Below are 20,706 nucleotides of genomic sequence, written 5' to 3' on the forward strand. Positions count from 1 at the left end.
TATAATGTACATAACACATGAGTAAAGAAGTGCATTTACAGAATTATGACATAAATAAGCACACAGGTACTTGGGTGCAAGTTCCAAAACTGTTACTAACAGTGGAGGTTCCAGCAAGAACGTGGACTCCAGGGGCGCCCGGGGGGGGGGGGGGGGGGGGCTCTGTTGACCAAGCCTCCCGACTGGTCTCAGCTCATGATCTCACAGTTGATGAGTTCGATCCCCACATCCAGCTCTGTGCTGACGGCTCGGAGCCTGGAGCTGCTTCGGATTCTGTGTCTCCCTCCCTCTCTGCCCCTCCCCTGCTCAAACTCTGTCTCTTTCTCAAAAATAAACATTAAAAAATTTTTTTTTTTTTTTTTAAAACGATGGACCTCAGTTGAGAGGTCCGTTGGCCCTGCGAGCGCGGCGGGGAAGGCAGTGCTGTCCCCTGTCACGGAGGCCGTGGGGAGCACGGAGGACCCCCACGGCAGCCCTCCGGACCGGGTTTCGCCCCAGCAAGGAGCGGGCGGGCCGGGCCTTTCACCGAAGCGGCTCGGCGCTCGCGGACCGGGTGATGGGCGGGGCGCGCCTCAGGGAGAGCTGCCCCGCCCCCCGGCGCCCCCGGCGCCCCGCTTCGCCTTCTCGGCCCGAGGCCCCGGCGCACCTGCCGACCTGCAGGGCCGGCCCTGCGTCCCCGCGCCGTGCGCGCTCTCGGCAGCGCCAAGGGCCGAGGCTGAGTGGGCGTGGACGTCCCGGGCCGGGGTCGACGGCCTCTCTCGCGACCCCCGAGGAGAGCATCAAGTCCACAGGCGCGGCAGCGGCGCCCCCTGCTGCCGGAGCCGCGAACGCACCGCCGAGTGGGTCAACGGCGCCCCTGGCGGTCGATCCGGCGCACAGCGCGGAGCCGGGCCGCCAGACCCTCCTCCTCCAAGGCAGGGCAGGCCTGGATGCGGCCTGGGGTCCCACCTAGGGTCAGGCCTGGGGTGCGGCCTAAGGCCCCTCCTGGGGTCCCGGCCTACTCGCCTACATTTATCCGTAGGGACCGCCCCGGTGCTTTCCTGATGTTTCTCGGAGACTCAACGGAGCCTTCCCGCCACCGGAGCTGGTTTGCAGCTGAAGGAGTCTCATTGCGTGACCACGTCCTTGACCCAGTGATTTAGGACGGGGTGTCCCTCATCTTGGCCACACTTGCTGGTGCTCTTGCTATTTCAGGCGGCTCTCGTAAAACACGACATAAAAATCTGTATTCCTTGTTTCTGTAGAAAACAGAAGTGTCTCCGCAAGGCTTGAATTACACTGATAAGGACTCTGTAAGATGTGGAAATCAGCAGCCGAGGGAGGAAGATTGGATCATCAGTTCAAGTCCGGTAGCTTTAAAGCTTACGAGTTAAATCTTCAGTATTTATTTACTTGCTGTCTTATCAAAATGTTAAGTGAACAGGTACATGACTGTACATCCAGTATATAATGCATATGCCTTTTAAAAAGCAAATCACAGACCATGTGTGCTGTGGGACAGGTTTTGCGAAGTGTTCGTGCACATGTGTTATATATGTGTATGGATCACATATTTTATGTAATTTGTTTATCTACATGGGTCATAGACATGGGCATAGATTAGAAGGACCCACTAGAAAGAGGATTCTTCTTAGATATTGCTAGTTTAGGCCATTTTTACTTGTTATAATTGAGCTTTTCTCAGTTTTCTTTACATTCTGAATCCGGTAGAATTACTTCATTAAATAGCAAAATTCGGTAAATATTAGTAGAAAGCACTATTAGCCTATATGGTGAACTTTTCTTACGTTTAACATAAACAGGGAAACATCCTGCCGTTCATTCATGAAAATGAACCTTTTTCGTGGAACGTAATAACTTGTAGCAGATTTTTAAGACAATGGCCCAAAGCATGGTGCTCGAGTGCCATCCGGTGAGCAGAGAGGACACGAGTCACACACAGCCCTGAGCGAGCCCACTGGACGGACCCCGGACGCTGAGCGCAGGAGGGCAATGACCCGCGTGTCCTCTCTGCTTGGGGTTCCCACAGCCGTATTTAAGTAAGAAAAGCCTCTGTGTTGAACTGAGACCCTCTCCCGCCTTCACCCAGCTTGTCTCTGCACGTGTGAACATAAAGATTTTGCTTTAAAACCATCTGGGGGGATTGAGGGAACAGAGCCACACAGATGGCGGGAGGCCGGCCCAGGGTCTCAAGCGGGGCTGGGTGACACATGTAGAGACTCGTGCTATGGTCTCAAATCCGGTATTTAAATATTTCCATAATACAACCTTTTTTCCGAGGGTAGAGGCCACACAGCCTGTCTGGTCAAAATCCTGTCACGCTGTGCTCAAAGGAGCCGTAGGACTGGGGGGTTCTCCACAGAGAGCGAGCGCCGCTCCCAGGGCGGCTCCCTTCCCATCACCCACCACCGGAAATGTGTGGACCTCTCAGGGAGCGCAGCTCTGTTCCAGGCAGGAATCCGCCCAAGTCAAAGCCGGTCGCCCCCACCTCCCTGGCAGAGCCCTGCCTCGGCTCGGGACTCATGGACCCGTCGGGCCGAGCAGGGCGGGGAAGAGGGAGGCCGTGCTCAGTATTCTATGTTGAAAGGATAGTCCTTGTGGTTTTTAGCTCTGAAAAACAGGAAAACAAATCAAAATGAAATGTTTATTACGTTTAAGAGAAACCTTCTAAAAGACACAGCTGTGTGTTTTCAAGCTCCCCGATGTATTCAGTTAGTCTTGGGACTCATTCAGAGGCCCATCCTCTGAGGGGAAAGCCTTATGAGAAGGTTTAATTAACCTAAAATGCATACGATCAACACCTATTCGGAATCGCCTCAACCCGAACACTGTTCCCTCCCCCTGGAACGGAGGTAAAGGAGACGTATTTACGTGGGCAAGGTGCACATTCGGAAATTCCTGTCCAGGTCGAGGATGTCGTTCATGTCCGTTTCTGATAATTCAAAGTCAAACACCTGCACCCAAAACAAAACGTTCACGGTGAAGTCAGTCCAGTGACCATCTCGTCGAGCACATGTCACCTGCGAAGCGCTGCGCCAGACCTGCCGGGGACACAAGATGCGGAGGGAACACTGCACGCGGCACCTGCAACTTCCCCGGATCATCAGCCTTCCTCTGTAAACGGCGGCTGTGACCCTGTGCCTGACGCTGGCTGCCCCGGGCTGGGCGAGAGCCCCTGCAAAGACAGGACGTGTACTGCAGTCCGCCCCCGCCCTCCCCCCCCCCCCCCCCCGGAGGGACGAGCCGGAATCAAGAGGTGGGAGGTGAGCAAAGAATTTTTCCCGTCGCTCAAAAACAAAACAAAACAAAAAACACAAAAAAAGAACCCCCCCACCCCCAAAATGAAAAACACCAAAAAACCCCTCCAAAACCAAATGAAAGTGAAAAACCAAAAACATTCGTGCCCCACGCCCTCCCAGCTCGGACACTGGGTCCCCGGGACCACTGGCTCTGACAGTAGCCATAACACAGTGTAATTCTTGTTTCTTTCCTCATAAAGCAGAATTCTAAGCTGCACCCCCTTTGCTCCTAATACCCGTGAGGACTATGACCCCCACTCCTGAAACACGATCTGTTCTCACAAGAGAGCCAGCCCCGGTCCCCAGCTGAGGAGCCAGGAGGGAGGGTGCAGCGACCCCCGGGAGGGGACCAGCCGGGCCCGGCCTCTACCCACAGGAGACCCTCCACCCGGTCTAGCAGAAACCAAGGGCTCGGTGTCAGCAGAGGCTCTGACTGGAGGGCGGCCTTCGGTTCTGGAAGGGCCCCACGAATCCAGGTCCGGGCAGCCAGAGGCAGCGGTCCTGAGACTTGGGGAGCAGGCACCCGGCTCAGGGGCACAGCCCTGCGAGACTCTGGCCAGCACCCCGGCTGTTCGGGACCTGCTGTTCGCCGGCTCCCGGGCTGGGTTCGTGCCTGTCACACTCTGGGGTTCCTCGTGCTGTGGCCGCAGCTCCACCCGGCCCCTCTGCTGCGTCAAAGCCACACAGGGCCTGCTTGTGCGGTGGTCAGACCCCCAGCTGACTACCGTGTGATCCCAAACCCTCCGAATAAAAGAAAAGAACCCTTTCCTGGATATTCTCACGGATCCGTGTTGGGGTGACAGATTTGGGGATCACGATCACATTCCTCTGGATCTGAAATCGGATCACAATCTGCAGAAAAAAGGTCTCGCATGAGACAAGGGGAATCACAGATTCACACTTTACTGTGCAAAGTCCCAAAGTCAGGACAGCCGGAACTTTTATTACAGGCTCTTCTGTCCCAAAGTCCCTCAGAACCCCAACTGGCATTTTCTGCACAGTTCCTCCAATGTGTGTAATGGCCACGACTGGTCCATGGAAAAGCTCAGAGGACCTGCCAACGCCTTAATGACAGTTCACGGAGACGCCCAGCCCCCAAACACTGGACATGAGAGCAAGGAAGTCTTTTCTGTTCCACTCAGCCGGGGGGCCCCACATTTGGAGTCCTGCCCACGGGCCTCACAGCCTTAGTGGGTGGGAGCAGGCGCCCCCTGTGCTGGTGAATTGGAAGCTTGGGGCCAGAGTGAGCAAACCCTTCCTCCGTCCAGTGCCTGGCTCCGAGAGGAAGCGGGGAGACCCCCTCCCCCCCCCCCCCAGCCTGCGGGCAGCCCCTCCTACCTGGGCGGGAGACCTGTTGTACTTCTGTGCGATCCTCTGAATCACGGGGTCATCCAGGAGGGCCACCCCCTCACTAGAGAGAGCAGGACAGGGCAGGGGGTCAGGGGGGACAAGCCTGGGTGCCTCCTGCTTTCAGACACACAATACCTCCTCCAAAACCAAGACCTAGGTTTATTTTTGTTTGATCATAATACTTGCTCCGGGTAGGAAATTCAAATGATGTATAGGAGCTCATCACCCGCATCCCACCATCTAGAGAAGACATTTCGGTGGGGACAGCTGGGCACGCTGCTTTTCCATGGACATTTGGTGTTTTCTCGAGAGCCAGGGGGCAACACGTTCTCCGCGCTTTGGAGAGGCCCTGGGCGGGTTGGGCTGACTTCTGAGCTCTCACTGCGGGGCCTGGGGCGGAGCCTCTAGCGCTGCTGGTAAATAATTGTCGATATTCACGATGGTAATTTCAGAACAGTTCAACTCAAATAGCAAAACACGAGGGGAAGCTTCAGTGCAGAGAACTGGAAGGCTGTGGCCATGGCACTATCCCTCAGGGTTTGTCCAGCAGGGACAGGCCCTGGTCACCCTGGAGAGCCATTGCTTTGGCCCCTGCCACCCACTGTGACTCCAGTGCCCCAAGTTCAGCCACAGAACAGGACCCCGCCTTCCAGCAGCTCCCCAGCCGCTACGAAGTTCAAACACATGTGCCCCACTTCCCACAGGAGACACACAGGTCATAAGAATCAAATGCTTTCAGCCCTTCCTGGGCCCCTAGTCTGTCCAGGTCCTGAGCCAGGGGCTGTTGGAGAGCCACAAGTTACACGCGGCCCCTGTACTCACGCAGCTCTGACAAGTGGGAGACTGAAAAGAAAATAATGGCAAGACAGTGTAATGAGGGTTATGGACAAAACCTCGATAAGGGGAGTCAGGAGGGCTTCCTGGAGGAGGTGATGCTGACTGGAACTGGACATTAGAAATCAGAGTGAGCCAGACTTTAAAAACACAAGATGGTAACAAGATCTCTAGAGGGACACCTGGTGGCTCAGTCGGTGAAGCGTCCGACCTCGGCTCAGGTCATGATCTCACTGCTCGTGAGTTCGAGCCCCGCATCGGACTCTGTGCGGACGGCTCGGAGCCTGGAGCCTGCTTCCAGTTCGGTCTCCATCTCCATGTCTCTTTGCTCCTCCCCTGCTCACTGTCTCTGTCTCTCTCTCAAATATAAAACAAACCATCAAAAAATATATATATAAACAAGATCTCTAGGTAAAGCGACCAACCTATGCAAAGGCACAGGCTAGAAACACGGCGCTCTACTCCGGGAGCCCCGCGTGGGTTCAGGTGGTGGGTGCACACTGTTTGCGGGAAGACACGAGGCCAGAATTAGGCCGAGGCCAGACCGGCTGGGGCTCCTAGGCCCTGCCAAGAACCGAAGGATTTTCAACCAGGAGAGTGGCCTGATCAGACTGAGACGGCTCCCTCGGCTCCCGCGCGGTCACCGGACTGGAACCGGGCAAATCGGAGCGGACAGGCTGCTCTAATCACCGGAGAGAACTCCCACTCAACTCGGGCCGTGAAGGCGAGAACAGAGATCAACAGACAGATCCCGGGTTCTCTGGCACAATCAGAGTGGATTCTGGGGGATGGGCTGGAAAGGCAGGATTGCCGGCTGTCTGTCTGGTCTGGGGGTGCCGAGCGGGTGGGGGCTCGTGGACGGACGCAGGGCACACAGCACACGGTTCCGGTGCTGGGGAAATAGGACGCGTGCAGATGGAGATATCTGTGACCCATCTCGGCCGGAAGGCGTAGCAGCGGGCCCGAAGTGCTGGTCAAGAGCTCAGACCTGGCCGCTGCCCTCCTCTGGCCGAAGGCGCCGGCCCCGCCCCCAGCCCACACGCCCCGCCCACACCTGCCTTTGTTAGGCCCTCCGCTAACTATCCGAATCCAGCAGGAGGGGGCATCTCTCCCCCCCACCCCCACCACGGACACACCCCCACCTGGAACCGCCGAGGGGCCGGTAGGCTGTCACGGACACATCTCTGGATTGGCAAAAGTTGATCAGATTCTTCTGGGTAAGATACGGGTGGCACTCGACCTAAAAGGAGAAGCACCACTTACCGAGAAAATTCAGGTCACCGTACACGGGGGAAGGGCACACTCTTAATGTCTCGGCTGTCGCCGATGAGCTCCGGGACCCGTCTCGAGGCTCAAGCGTCCACACCTAAAGTGAAAGCCACCGAGAACGGGCAAGAGGAACACCCCGTCGCCTGGACACTCGGATGGCACCTGCTCCGGGAGGCCCTCCCTCTGACCCTTTACTTTCCGCTCTCGCCCGCGTCACCATCTGACATCTTCCACATCGTACTTATTTGCTGTTGTCTGTCTCCCGCCGCTTGATGCGAGCTCCACAGAGGCAGGGGTCTGGGCTGACTTTGTTTTGTTCCCAGACACGCCCCCAACATCCAGAATAAGCCGGCCAGAGAACCCTCTGTCAAGGCTCCGCAGGTGCATGGAGGACGCTGGGGAGTCACGTGGGACACGCGTGCTCCAGGGGACTCCAGTGGACATTTTGAGAAAGTTGAGAGCGGGATTTCTGCCTGCACATTCTGCACATTCTCACGTACAATTCCAGGTCATCAGTGGGCTGAAAATACTCCTTTAGAGTGAATTAAGAGCTGCAAACAGTGCCCTTGAGGGTCAGGAACGTGCTGGGCACAGCCACCAGAAAGAGCAAGGAAAACTCTTCTGAGGGGACGTTGCTGGGGGCTCAGAACCCCAATTAGGAAACAGCCCCTCAGGCCCCTCCCACCCCACAGAGGAAGCAACAGCTCTCCCCCATCATCCCCCACTTAAAGTGCTGCTCAACAGGAACCCTGACAGAACGGGGGCGTATATCATGCACATGAACATTCTAGGCACGCCAGGGTTTAAAGCAGGGAAGCTAAGGCATGCCTCGCGTCGGGACAGGTGCCGCTCTGAGGAAGGCGGCTAGGAGAGCTTCCAGAAGGCAGACGCTGTTGGGCTTTGGGCTCCAGGCGCCGACCAGCACGCTCCCCTGTGGAAACTCGCTGAGCGATGCCCAACCTCTCCTGCATCCACGCTACAGCGTGTTTATAAAAAATGGAACGTGATGCTCTATTCTCAATATCCCCAAGCGGAAGCTATGCAAGTGGCCGTCCATGCCAGAGTGGGTAACGATAGTGTGGTGTGCGCGCCCAGCGGAATCCCACGCAGAAATCAGAACGACGGACGATCGTACAGGAATGCGGAGGAATCCAACAGACGCGATGTTGGAAGAAGCCAGGCGGGAAAGAGTACGTAATGGGTCACTTCATCTACATAAAGTTCAAGAGCCAGTGTCCGCTGTTAGTAATCGGCACACGGGCTGCCCTTTGTCGGGGGGCGGTCAACGGGAGGAAGCGTGGTGGGGCTTCGGGTGCTGGTCACGCGCTGTTTCTCGATCTGGATGTAGGCACAGAGCGAGGCTCGGTTTACGAGAATTTACTGAGCTCTACTGTCATGGGTGCACTTTTTAAATGTACATGACACCTGAGCAAATGTTTAGGTAAAAGAATGTACTGCAAAAAGGCCCTTTCTGCAAGCGAAGCCCTCTCCTCACGAGCCAGCTCTCTGCACAAAAGTCCTGGCAGAGTCCGTGAACCTGGGGTCTTTCGGCTGCCTGCCCCCCAGGTGGAGGGACGGGGAGGGGCCCAGGTGCCTTCCCAGGAAACCGCGAGCAGCGATGTCAGGGAGGGAGGAGGGCGAGACAGGAGTGTCACCACTTCTGCACGCAGAGGACCAAGCTCAGCCCGTGGCCGACCTCCCGAGGACCCCACCTAATCGAACAAGCCTTTCCAGAAACTCTCCGGCCTCGGCACCTGTTACTTGCCTCACCGCTCCCTAAGTCACCATTTTTGCAGCCACGGGAGAAAAATGCCTATTCTGTGCCCCCTGTTTCATTTCCAGCGTAGCCAGGGGGAACGTGACGGCTGAAAAGCCAACTCCATCTGTTAAAGCCTCACCTGGTTCGTCACTGGCTTGAACCTCAGGTTGGGTTTATTCAAAAGCCTCTCGAGCTGCTGGTGGTTGAAGTTTGACACCCCGATGGCTCTCACCAGCCCCGTGACCACCAGGTCCTCCATGGCCTAAAGACAACAAACAGTCATTCTGCTTCCCCCTCCCCCCCCATCGCCCATGCCCCTCCCTCCCCAGGCTAAACCGGCTCCCCAGGCTTCTAAATATCCCACCCGATGCCCCACAGGCATTTCTGCCCCCAGGGCCTCTAGTGGCCGGGGACCCTGGGCACGTTGTGTGACCACGCTGAGCCTCAGTGTCCTCATCTGCAAAGTGGGGACAAGCTTGTTCATGTCACAGGGTTGTTTTAAGGATCCCATCAAGTAACACACACAAAGCATTTAGCGCAGGGCTAGAATGTGGCCAACACTCAACACTTCAGCTGTTATTTCTCCCCTTCCTCTGAACATGTGTGACACAGGGCTCGGCAGGGATGCCCGTCGCTTGCCGCTCTTTCTACCTAGCGTATACGCTTCCTAAGCGCAGTGACATGCCATCATCCTCCTGCTGGCCGTGAACTTCAGGAGGTGTCGGGCTGGCGTGGGGCACCTCGTCAACAGTAGGTCCTAGGTCCTGAGTGGCCACGGGCCAGGGACCAGTCAGTGTGCACCAGCCACTGCCTGGAGGCACCAGCATCGCCCGGAGACTCACCCGGGCTGCATGTGGCCCGGACCCCAAGCCACAGCTCTCCCGAGGGGCGATGCCGTGGGACAGAAACCACTGGGGCCCCCTGGACGCTGGTCCTGACAGCCCAGATCCCTCATCTAATCTGTTTTGCCGATTGCCCTGTTTAAGAGAAATGGGGGGAGGGAGAGGGTGGCCTGACTGGTGCGCCTGCCGACTCTGCCTGGTGCTCGAAGGCCTTCTCTCGCCCATCTCCCTGGACTCAGCGGGCTCCAGCGGGAGCTCACTGCTTCCCAGGCCTCACACCCGCCCTCCTCCGTCCCACACCGTTTGCGAGATTACACGTGCCAGGTCAGCCGGGCCCCACGGAACACTGTCCCCTTCCACACCTGCACCCCTCACCGCGATGCCGCTACTCGCTACTTTATTCCAGGTCTCTTCCCCCTTTTTGCCTGGAAACCTGCCACTCGGCCTCCAGCCCCACACAGGCCTGGCTGGGCTGCCAGACCTCGTTCCGAGATGCTCGAGGCCCAGCGGTCCACAGCCACACGACAGCAGTGGTAGCTACGGCCAGGTAATGGATGGGGGGGATTCTTAAATGTTCTTTCTCATACTCTTCCGTATTTCTGTCACGACCAAGTGATACTCTCTCATCAACAAACAAGTGGACACCGGGGTGCATGGGTGGCTCAGTCGGTCAAGCGTCCAACTTCGGCTCAGGTCACGATCTCACAGTTCCTGGGTTCGAGCCCCGCATCGGGCTCTGTGCTGACAGCTCACAGCCCAGAGCCCTGCTTCGGATTCTGTATCTCCCTCTCTCTCTGTTCCTCCCCCGCTTGTGTTTTCTCTCTCTCTCAAAAATAAATAAACATTAAAAAAAAACAAAAACAAAAAGTCGACACTGAGACTAAAACGGGGCGGGGGGGGGGGGGGGGGGGGGAGTCTGACTTAGTCATCCCTGGAACTGATGTCCTGGCAGAGGAACCAGCCAGAACTAGGGCGGCAGATGGGCAGCCGGGATCAGGTGCTGGTTCCCGCTCACAGCGCACACAAGTGTGTCGGGGGACAACCACAACCCCCCCCCCACCCCGACGCATGCACACGACCCGCCATCACCTCGCCCGAGGCCGGCGGGACGCGCCTCACCTCCCACGTGTCCAGGAAGTCCGTGTCGCTGGGCAGCACCATGCCGTTGCGGTCCAGGGGCAGGTCTTCCTCCCCGGGCTGGGAGGGGCAGAGGTGGGGGCGGACGAAGACCGCAGGGTCCTTGAGGAGGCCTGGGGAGAGCTCCCCGCACCCCCCGTCAGGCCTGACCAGAGGGAAGGTGCTGCCCCTGGGCTCTGCGCCTCCCGGACGGTACCTTGAAGCCCATGGGCCAGTGCATGAGGTAGAGGTCCAGGTAATCCAGCTTCAAGGCCTTGAGACTCTTGGTGCAGGCCGCCTTCACCAAGCACTTCTCATGTCTGGTGCACCAGAGCTATGGGGGGCGCGGGGGGGAGGAGGAAGCCAGTGTCAACTTCTGCCCCTCAGTCCCCCAAGTCCGGGAGCAGGAGGACAGACGGCATCCGGGATCAGACAGCAACGAATACGGAGGGGGCAGCGACATCACCCTCAGATGGTTCCGGAACTCTCTCGGGAAGGGGTCTCCAAAAGAGGGCTCCTTCTGCCTGACTCCCACTACAGGGAGACAGGGCCACTGTGAAACATTTGGGAGGGGGCGGTCTGGTTATTTGGATCCACTAGGACCAGAAGAAACAACCAGAACCAGACCAAAGCAAACGGCTGTAAGCAGAGAGGAGGAGAACTCTGGAGAACTTGTACGTTGCTTCCCACCTGCGTCTCCTCCACGTTCAAGGGCCTCTGTTCTCAGGGCCTCATAATCGTGCAGGTTAAATTAGGGAAGTTAACACCCACTGCCTTGTATTGATTTAGAGATTTCCAGCCACACCCCCTGTGAAGTAGAAAATTTGCCATTTTCTCCCTCCCATTACGTCCCCTGTTACACTATTTAGTACTAACTGTGACGGAAGCTAATCCAAAGACTCCGTCACAGCAAGAGAAAAACCAAAAATAAATAAGTACGAGAAAGAGAATTAAAAGATATAAAAACAGACTCTCACCATAGTGTATTGATGACAAAAGAGAAGAAAAAAAAACCCTAAAAATTATCATTAACAATGGTACTCTCGAAACAGCGAGTATAAAAAAAATTGTATTTCCGTGACTTTTCCGAATTGCGGGAAGAGTGAACACACTTCCCCTGCGGACTCAGAGGGCACCAGGAGCAGCGGGCCCCGGGTGACGGGGCTGACCGAGCCATCCCGTCACCCACCTCGCCTCGCCTCGCCCTCACCAGCCCTCTGCCCTCGCTCCACAGGCACTGATGACTTACAGAAATCATCCGGAAGTGGAACAGAAGGGCAAGTCTACAGAAACCACACTGAGTCCTGCAATTGTGGAAATTAGTCCCGGAAACTCCTCAGGAGATGATCGAATCCGGACCCCCGTTTTATACATGGTGGAGCTGTGTGATCCAGGGACTCTCCTGGTCCCTCGGGGTTTGTGACAGGAAGTGGGGCCGTGACAGATGGCGGGGCCATGAGAGACAGCGGGAATGACAACCCGTGGCTCCTAGCCTCAGAGTCCTAACAATCTGCTTCAAAGTCCAAGGCAGGGGAGTTCCAGAACTCTCCCGCGGTCTGGACCTGCCCCTACCGGGCCCTGAGTACCTGTCTCCCTCGTGAGCCGGCTCCCGCGGTCCAAGTCCGGGCTGTGAGTGTCCTCTGCCTCCCGCTCCAACCCCTGCTCCCTCCGGCTGCTGCAGTCACCCAGCTCTGACACAAGTCTGGCTTGTCCGGAACCCGAGCTCCCTGCTGAGAACCCGCGCCGTTGTGCGGTGTGTGCGGATGAAGAGTAAGCCCCTTGAAAGGCGTGACTTCGTCACCTGGCCTGTCTCTGCTTTGAAAGGCGTGACTTCGTCACCTGGCCTGTCCCTGCTGCAGCCGCACTTCTCATGACTGACGTTTTCTGATCCAGGAGCACCGAGCTCCTTCCAGGCCCCCGATCCCCCCGGTGCTGTCCCGTGCCTCGGGCCCCTGCCCATGCTGTCCCCGACACCTGCACCGCATCCAGTGCGTGCACGAAGCCGCACGAGTGTCCCGTACGCACTGGTCATCAGCTTCTGTGGGACCAGAAGACCCTCCCCACGCTCGGTCGGCTACCCTGCTGACCCAGCCCGCGTGGGCTGCACCCTGCTCGCCCTGCACGCCGAGTCCTACCTTACTGACGACAAACAGGTCCTGCCGGGTCACCACGCCCTCCCTGATCTTGCGCTGGATCCCGGCTCCGACCTCACTCTCGTTGTGGTACAAGTAAGCGCAGTCAAAGTGCCGGAACCCCGCGTCTATCGCCACTTTCACTGCCTCCGTCACCTCGCCCGGAGCTGCCTGCAAAACGAACGTGACATAGGCGGTCCGCCCACATCAGGCCATCCCAACCTCAGCGCTGGAAAATGTAGAGTCAAACAACACATGAGCGAGGACGCGCTAAAATTGGGGGAGGTCAGGGGCAGAAAGGATTTAGATGCAACCTAAGTTCCAACACCTTTCCTTACCTGGGGGAAACCCCATAGGTATTTTAGGGCCTGCAAAGAACCGAGCGAGATGCCGCGCTTCCTGAACGAGCAAAGGAATAAATAAACGCGGGATGAATCGGGATAGACACTGAGACACAAGAAGGTGTAGACTCACCCTCTACCCGAGGAGACCAGGGGGCCAAGTGTGAAGGTAAGCGGGTGTCTGCTCACACGAAGACAACCCGGCACACGTGGGGCACCTCCCCAAGCCCCGAGGGGCACTACGGATTCCCTCAAGAAGGTGAGGTTCAGAAAACGCTCGCGGGTGAGCTGGGTGGCTCAAGCGAGCAAAGGGACGGGACGCGGGGGCAGAGGCCTGGGGAGGGCTCGGGACACAAGGCACGAGCATCCCCAAGGGCTCTGCAGCCCACACGGCACCCTCTCGCATGAGCCTCACTAACCCCAGGCGCCGGGCCAGAAGAATGGTCCGCCTCTGACAAGCAGCACATTCTGGGGGGCCAGAAGCTAAGGAAGCGTCCACCTGAAGTTAGACAACGATCCACCCAGGAATTAGAAGGAAAGGGAATCTGGAGACAAGGACGCACATCAAGTAAAGATAGGACACAGAAGATCAGCAGAGCCGGAGGTTAGTTCTTTGAAAGACCTTAATAAGGTGGACAATCTTCTCACAAGACTGGAAACCCAAAAACCGGTCATACAGATACAACAGAGACCCCAAATCTCAGGAAATGTTACCAGTAACTCTCAGCCAACAATTGGGAAAAATGAAAAGAATGAGGGAAATCCCTAGAAAACCTTGCTCAAGAAGTAAAAGCTGACTTCTCCTATAATTATTTCTAAAATGAAGCAATTAAACACACAGAGTTCTGCAAAAATTTCAAGGATGTAATCGTCCCAATTTAACACAAAATCTTTCAGAGAAGAGAAAAAGAGAGAATACTCCCAACCCCTTCTACCAAACCGGCATAACCCTGGAGTCAAAAGCAGACAAAAATATTCAAAGGAAAGGCCTGCATTCATCTCACCCATGAATAAGAGTTGCAAAAATCCTAAGTAAAATGACATCAGAATGGATGCGACAATGTATATGAAAAACTAACATACCACACCCACAGAGCTTATCTTAGAGAGCCAAGGGTGGCTTGATATTAGAAAATCCATAATAATTCACCACATTAACAGATTAAAAAAGAAATCACATCGGGGTGCTTGCAACTCTGGAGCTCATCTAAGGTCATGATCCCAAGGCCGTGGGATCGAGCTCTGTGTTGGGTTCTGCACCGAACGCGGAGCCTGCTTGGGATCCTCTCTCTCTCTCCCTCTGTCTTCCTCCCCCGCATGTGTGCTCTCTCTCTAAAATTAAAAAAATAATAATAAAAAAATAAAAAATAAATCATGTCAGTCAATGTTGGATAAAATTCAACACCCATTTGTGATTTAAACTCTCAGTCAACTTGGAAAAAATGAAGCTCTTTAACCTGGTAAAGAATGTCCACATTTAAAACAACAATAAATATAATTAAAAAAAAAAAAAAAAAAACAAGAACAAAAGCAAGCCAAAGAACAAATGGGCAAACATCATCCTAAATGTCCAAGTATTAGAAACAGTCCCTTAAAGTCAGGAACAGAACAAGAATGGTCACTGTAGTGGAGGTCCTAGCCATCCAGAAGCAACTCAGAAAAAACAATTTGGGACTTAAGGATCAGAAAAAAAGAAATGAAAGTATCATTATTTGTAGATGCTACGATCATTTATGTAGAAAGCCCAAACGAATTCATAGGCAAATTAAAAGAACTCACAAGACAATTTGGCAAAGTGGCTGAAAATGTGATGAATATAGCAAAGAAGGCTCCACACCCAACAGGGGGCTTGAACTCCTGACCCCAAGATCAAAAGTCGCGTGCTCCAGCGACTGGGCCAGCCAGGCACTCGGAGATGATTGTTTTTCAATGCATCAACAGCAAACAAGCTGAAGACATAATTTCAGAGAAGTTTCCTTTCCAATAGTATCGTGGACGGTCCAGGATCAGGAATGATTCCATCAAATGAAGTGTATGCTTTCTACAGGGCAAGCTGTATATACAACCAGATGAAGAGAGAGAGAGACGCCTTCTATCCAGGACAATTCATTAACACAGAAATACACTGGGCTTGTAGAAAGCCAGATTTAGTATCATCAAGTTGCCAGTTCTCCCAGACTGATCTACAGATTTAATGTGATTCCGCAGGCCCAGAACAGGCTCTGTCCCCACCTCTGGGACCTGGGCTGCCCTGTGTTTTCTGTGGCAGAGATGTGAGCTCCAAGCCTAAGCTCCAGAATGCCCCTTGCTCTCTGGTGCCTGGGCCATCACCACGAGAATACCCCAGATTCTCCTGCTTGAGGTCGAGACTTGCGCTGAGCCACGAGCAGCCCAACAGTCCCAAGTGAGAGCGGCCAAACCCCAGACACTGAGCGAGCGGCCGGGTGCATAGAGCCCAGCTGACCACCCAACAGGCAGCCGTGATGATGCACATGCTGCCGTAAACGATGGAGCTTCTGTGATTGGTTGTGGGTGCATCGCTTCGGGAGCAACCGACAGCTGATGCTTGATCTGTGACGGTACACCGCTGGAAATAAGTAAATCCAAGCAAGACTTTGTGTGGATCCAGAAGGGGTCACTGAGACTGATCCAGGTCCGTGCACCTGAAGTCCAACAACCACAAAAAGGAACCTTTGGGCCTCTGAAACGGCTTCTGCAGGTTTCCCTTCGCCGTGTGCAAGGCAGTATGCCTGGACTCCCACCCCCAGCAGAAGACAGTGCATAAGAGCAGGACTGGAGGCAGGCAAGAAAGTGCGAGCATGTAACCCCCTGAGCCCCCTGAGCAGCTCCCGAAAGCACATCCAGGGCCACATGCTGAGAACCACAGTGAGTAGAGTTGCCTCCCTGGTCTTTAAGAGTTGGTAAGTACATAGAAGAAACGCTTTAAATACTGTTTTGATGAGCAGGGGTTGATGATTCCAATGCCTACTCATCTGGTAGCTTCTTAAGTGACTTCTCAAATGAACATCTTTATTGAAGACAAAGTGTACAGAAACAAAAGAAACAAGGAAGGCCTGGTTAGCGCCTGACTGAAATCACGGATAGGAGTCACAGCGGCCAAAGTGCAGCAAGTCCCCGAGTGCCCCGCCTGGTTCTCACTGGGCGCTGCACGCTTTCCCTCTGAAACCCCACTTGCGGTGGGGGCACTTCCTTGTCTGTCCTGCGGGTGGCAAGTCCCGCCAGCCTCTGGGGAGGCGCCACCAGCCCGACCACCAGCCCCGACCCCAGCCAGACCCCAGCCCTCCGGCCCAGACACTGCCCCGACCACCTGCTGCTCCCAGCCACGACCACCAGCCCCTACCCCAACCCTCCGGCCCTGACCCAGCCTCACCACCGTCCCCTCGGGGCTCCCGCGAACTTTTACTTCCGAACGCCCCAGGCACCGCCAGCATTTCCGGAGAACCTCCCCCTTCAAACAGGGGCGGTGGCGCCGAGGCAGGCGGCCCTGGGGGATCCCCTCCGCGTCCCGGAGCGCCGCGGACGGGAAAGGCCCTCCCTCCCCCAGGTCGTGAGGCCACCTCACCTTCCAGGTGCCCAGGCCCAGAGCCGGGATCTTCTCCATGGTGGCCAGCACTGCCGCCGCCGCCGCACGACTCCTGGGGCGCCACTCAGCCTCTAGCTCTGCGACTGGGGACGGCGGGTGGGTGGGCGTGCGGGCGGGCGCTCCGATTGGCCGCAGCGCCAAGCGGGGGGGGGGGGGGGGCGGTGCCGGCGGGAGGCAGCTCTGATTGGCTGGCGGCTCCAGGGTGCCGTTAGCTGGAGACGCCCCTCGGGCCAGGGGACACACCCACAAGTCTGGAAGCGGGAGAAGCGGGCGTGTCTGTGCGCCAGCGCCGGACTTTTCGGCTCTGTTCGCGCCGTCCCAGCTCGGCTCCGATCTTACAGCCACAGGTCCTGGGAGCACAGCGTCAGGAGGGGCGAGATGCCGGACTGGTGGGCTGGTGTTTCGAGGGTCCCAGGGTCGGCAGGGCCAGGCCATCCCCAGGACGGACGGCACAGGTCTGGAGCTGTGTCCACCGCTCTGGGCGCCTGGCACCAGGGAAACCCCTAACACCCACCCTCACGGGGAGGGGGCTCCATAATAGAGAGGGAAGACCTTCCTCCTCTGCAGCCTGATGTGCCTGCGGCAGGAATCCCGAGGGTCCCACAGGCTTCTAGGAGTTGCCGGCCTCGGTTCTCCATCGACGACACACTAGGCTGATTCCAGTAAATGTTGTCTACTCCCCGGGGCCCCTAGGGACTGAGTACCTGGGTAATGCAGAATGTGGCGGGGCACTGGACTGCGCCTGCCTCCGAGGACCAAGGACCCTCCCTCCCTGCCGGAGCCTCAGGTGGAAGTGGGCGGAGTCCCTGCCCTGGAGGGGCTGAGTAGGTTCCTGGGTGAACTGGGCACCCCGGTACAGTGGTCGGGACTGGGGGATATGGAGCATAGGTCCCACGCATTCCCCTCTGCAGCCCCTAGTTCCTAACCCCTTTGTCTCCTGGGGCCTGGGAACCCCACTGCCTTGGGGACCCCAAAGGTGTGTTAATCTCCAGTTTCCCGCCTGGGGCTGCAGTTCTGGTTCCCACCACCAGGCGGTGATCACTGCTCTACCAAGCACATGGCCCAGGGAAGGGACACCCCCTTGCCTCTGACCCAACGTGGACCTTTTATTATGAGCTTCTCTGAAGCGGGAGGGAGCTCCCAGACCCTCTCACTGGCTCCTTCGGCTCCTGCCTCACGCGGAGTGAGTGCTGTAAGGACCCACATGGTCCCTGCCCTCCAGGAGCTCACGGCCCAGGGTGGGGGATGGACAAAAGCATGCAAGAGATCAAGTGCTCCGCGGAAGTGAAGCAGGGTGCTTGAGGGCCAGTCAGGAGCCCCTAAGCAGGGTCTAAAAGGCCTCCAGGTGGCAATCATGCTGTGACCAGAAAGACAAGAGTAGCTGGCCCTGTACAAGTCTGGGAACAGTGTGCTGGGGGAAGGGAAGCTCACAAGTGCAGAGACCCAGAGGCAGAAGCACATTTGGCCAGAGGGGCTAAGAAGAAGCCACTGCTGCTGGAGAGAGCTGGGGGAGGGAGGGAGGAGAGCAGGGCCAGACGTGGGCCTGGCAGGATATACTGTTTGTCTATGTGTGAGACACGTTACCCTGACTAGTGCTCCCAAAAGCAAACACTATCCCAGGGTCTGTGATTAGGGCCCCCGCTTAGCCCAGCTGAATGAAGCCTGTGCCTCAAGGTCTCCCAGGAGCCTGGGCTGTGGTTTCAGCTGAGGCTGGGTTGGGGCAGGGTCTCCTTCTGAGCTCATTCACAAGTTACCGGCAAGATTCTCCCTGCCCCTCTCCCCTGCTCACACTCTCTCTAATGTAAAAAAAAAACAAAAACAAAAACAAAAACAAAAAACCCTTCAGTAATATTTTGTAAAAGATTTTCACCTCCATGGTTCGGTTCATTTCTAAGTACTTTATTCTTTTTGATGCTATTATAAATGGAGTTATGTTTCAATTTCCTTTTCAGATCATTGTTTATATGGAAATACACCTGATTTTTGAGTGTTAATTGTGTATCCTGCAACTTGGCTGAATCCTGCTTTAGTTTTGACAGTTTTCTGGTGGATTTTTCTACTTAAATGAAGTCATCTATGAACACAGATCATTTTACTTCTTCCTTTCTAGTTTAGACGCCTCCTACTTTCTTTCATTGCCTCACTGCTTTGCCTAGGACTTAAGATACTAGATTGAACAGAAATAGCAAGAGTGGGCGACCTTGCCTTGTTCCTGACCTGACCGCGGAGGATGACATTAGACACGAGCTTTTCATAAGAGGCCTTTATTACGTTGATCTTTATGATGGAAGAGGTTGAACCTTGTCACGTGCTATTCCTGCCTCAGCCGGGACAAGCACGGAGCTTCCTCCCACACTCTATCCACATACACTGCACATTTTTGCGGACGAGCTCTCCTACGTTTGGCTTCGTTTGCTGTGCTCAGACCTGCGCAGCATCCGTATGGGGGCCTCTGGGCTGAACTGACACTTTGTCGTACTTTGTCGTACTCCAGTTTGCATCACTACCCCACTGCCTCACTCACTGTAGCTGAACAGAAAGTCTGAATATCTGGTGTTGTATGTCCTCCAACTATGTCCTTCCAGGTTGTTCTGGTTCTTGGCCCTTTGTATTTCTGCATAAATTGTGAAGTTAGCTCATGGGTTTCCGAAAAGAAATACCTGCTGAGGTATTTTATGGGGATTGTATTTGTATCGAATCCACAAATCAAACCGGGAGCACTAACACTTTACCACTGTCCCGGGGAAAAGACACCACAACTTACAAAGGAAGAAACGATAAACTGGGAACGAATTTTTCTAACTCATATCTCAGGCAAGAGCCTACACCCCCTATAAATAGAGATCCTAGAAACTGATAAGAAAAAGAACAGCCACAGGATATAAAAACGGGCAAAATACGTTAAAACACATTTCACAAAAAAGAAATATAAAGAGCCTCAAACACATGATATATACTCAGTCTCGGTCATGACAAAATTATTAAATCCAAAAGAAGCTGTGTACAAACAGGGACTTTTATTCATTGTTGACAAGAATGCACGGTGCCTTTGGATGGAGGCAGTCTGGCCACACGTATCAAAATTACGAATGTAAGTCCCCTTTGGTTCAACAATCCCCGTTCAGGGACTTTATCCCATGGAAACACCTCCACACTTTGACATCTGCACATGGTCCTCCACTGCGGCCTTCTGCATACCAGCAAAAGATTGGAAACAAGCCACTTTCCTTCATCAGAGGTCCGTGAGATAAATGACGACCACCCACCAGATGCAACACAACGCAGGCAGGGCAGGCGAGGAAGAAACTGTGAGGAGTGAAGCTTCTTATCTACTGGTTTGCCGAGATCTCTCCCTGGTCCTAACTGCCCGCAGGGCCAACCCCTCGCTCTTCTGTCCCTCCCACTCTGAGCTGGATTTTTGAGCACCTGGATAGATGGCTTCAATGCCAGGGTCATCGTGGCCACTGGTGGTTAAAGCCCAGGGATCCGAGCCCCATTTGCACACTGGCCAGAAGGGGACCCTAGATGGTCTCTCGGAAGACATTACCCAGCTCCCTTGGTGAACTCTGGGGTTATCAGAGGGAAGATGGGTCATAGGAAGCTCTTGGTCTCACAGGATCAAGACCAACTTCGTGTAGGAACCTAAGGATGGGATTTCCTCACAAGCCCATTTTGAAGATGGCCACACCGAGGACTTCTGAAGGGAACGCTCACAGGGGCGTTCAGACCAGTAAGCCCACCAGCCCTCCAGCCCCACCGAGATTCGTCTCGAGCTGCTGGACAAGGACGTGTGTACAACCTGCCAATCCCGGCAGCTGCTCCCGGAAGGGCTTGGACTGCTTGTCTGTGACGCACGTGCCCTCGCTGGAGCCCCGCTCCCACCAGCTCCGTGCAAGCAGGGACGGTGCTTTTCCTGTGCTTTTTTCCCAAGCCTCTAGCAGCTACGTACTTACGGACTGAGCCCCCCAGACAAACCTGCCAGCCCAGGCCACTCCCAGGGCCCAGACACCCCACCCCCAACAAAGCCTGTCTGTGACCAGGCACGATGCCTGCCCTTCAACAGGCTGGCCCGGCCTCCCCTGTCCACTCACAGCCCTCCATGTCTTCTGTGCTCTTGGACCCAGAAGACTAGCCAACACCTGCCAAGGAGTGTGACCACG

The 20,706-nt window shown here is 55.4% G+C and overlaps 1 protein-coding gene and 1 long non-coding RNA gene across 4 annotated transcripts; both read right to left on the reverse strand.

Annotated features, from left to right (window-relative positions):
* Nucleotides 1-1,362: 1,362 nt before the first annotated feature.
* AKR1E2 (aldo-keto reductase family 1 member E2) lies at nt 1,363-16,661 on the reverse strand. Of its 3 annotated transcripts, XM_058682017.1 has the most exons (11): nt 16,526-16,638; nt 15,894-15,970; nt 12,605-12,772; nt 10,687-10,803; nt 10,473-10,550; nt 8,651-8,773; nt 6,626-6,723; nt 4,638-4,710; nt 4,059-4,151; nt 2,872-2,945; nt 1,363-2,610 (listed from the first exon to the last, which is right to left on the reverse strand). In XM_058682017.1, the coding sequence occupies exons 2-11, from the start codon at nt 15,933-15,935 to the stop codon at nt 2,568-2,570; spliced, it is 909 nt and encodes a 302-aa protein (XP_058538000.1). In that variant the 5' UTR covers nt 15,936-15,970; nt 16,526-16,638; the 3' UTR covers nt 1,363-2,567. The 3 variants fall into 3 exon arrangements, with proteins under 3 accessions (XP_058538000.1, XP_058537999.1, XP_058537998.1); XM_058682016.1 differs by lacking the exon at nt 15,894-15,970 and having other exon boundaries at nt 2,872-2,953; nt 4,067-4,151; nt 16,526-16,661; XM_058682015.1 differs by lacking the exon at nt 15,894-15,970 and having other exon boundaries at nt 16,526-16,661.
* A 2,882-nt stretch (nt 16,662-19,543) lies between these two features.
* Nucleotides 19,544-20,478, reverse strand: LOC131483651 (uncharacterized). Its single transcript, XR_009247833.1, has 2 exons — nt 20,346-20,478; nt 19,544-19,852 (listed from the first exon to the last, which is right to left on the reverse strand). It is a non-coding gene; the product is annotated as an uncharacterized LOC131483651 (long non-coding RNA).
* Nucleotides 20,479-20,706: the final 228 nt, after the last annotated feature.

This window comes from Neofelis nebulosa, chromosome 8, assembly GCF_028018385.1.
Source record: "Neofelis nebulosa isolate mNeoNeb1 chromosome 8, mNeoNeb1.pri, whole genome shotgun sequence".
NCBI classification, from domain to species: Eukaryota; Metazoa; Chordata; class Mammalia; order Carnivora; family Felidae; genus Neofelis; species Neofelis nebulosa.

Coding starts and splice junctions, on each gene's coding strand:
- AKR1E2 (XM_058682017.1), bottom strand. CDS start 15,935: ATGAGTAGGCATTGGAATCATCAACCCCTGCTCATCAAAACA. Junction 8,774..10,472: donor ACTTCCTGGACACGTGGGAG/GTGAGGCGCGTC, acceptor TGTTGTCTTTAG/GCCATGGAGGACCTGGTGGT. Junction 6,724..8,650: donor TCAAGCCAGTGACGAACCAG/GTGAGGCTTTAA, acceptor TTCTCCTTTTAG/GTCGAGTGCCACCCGTATCT.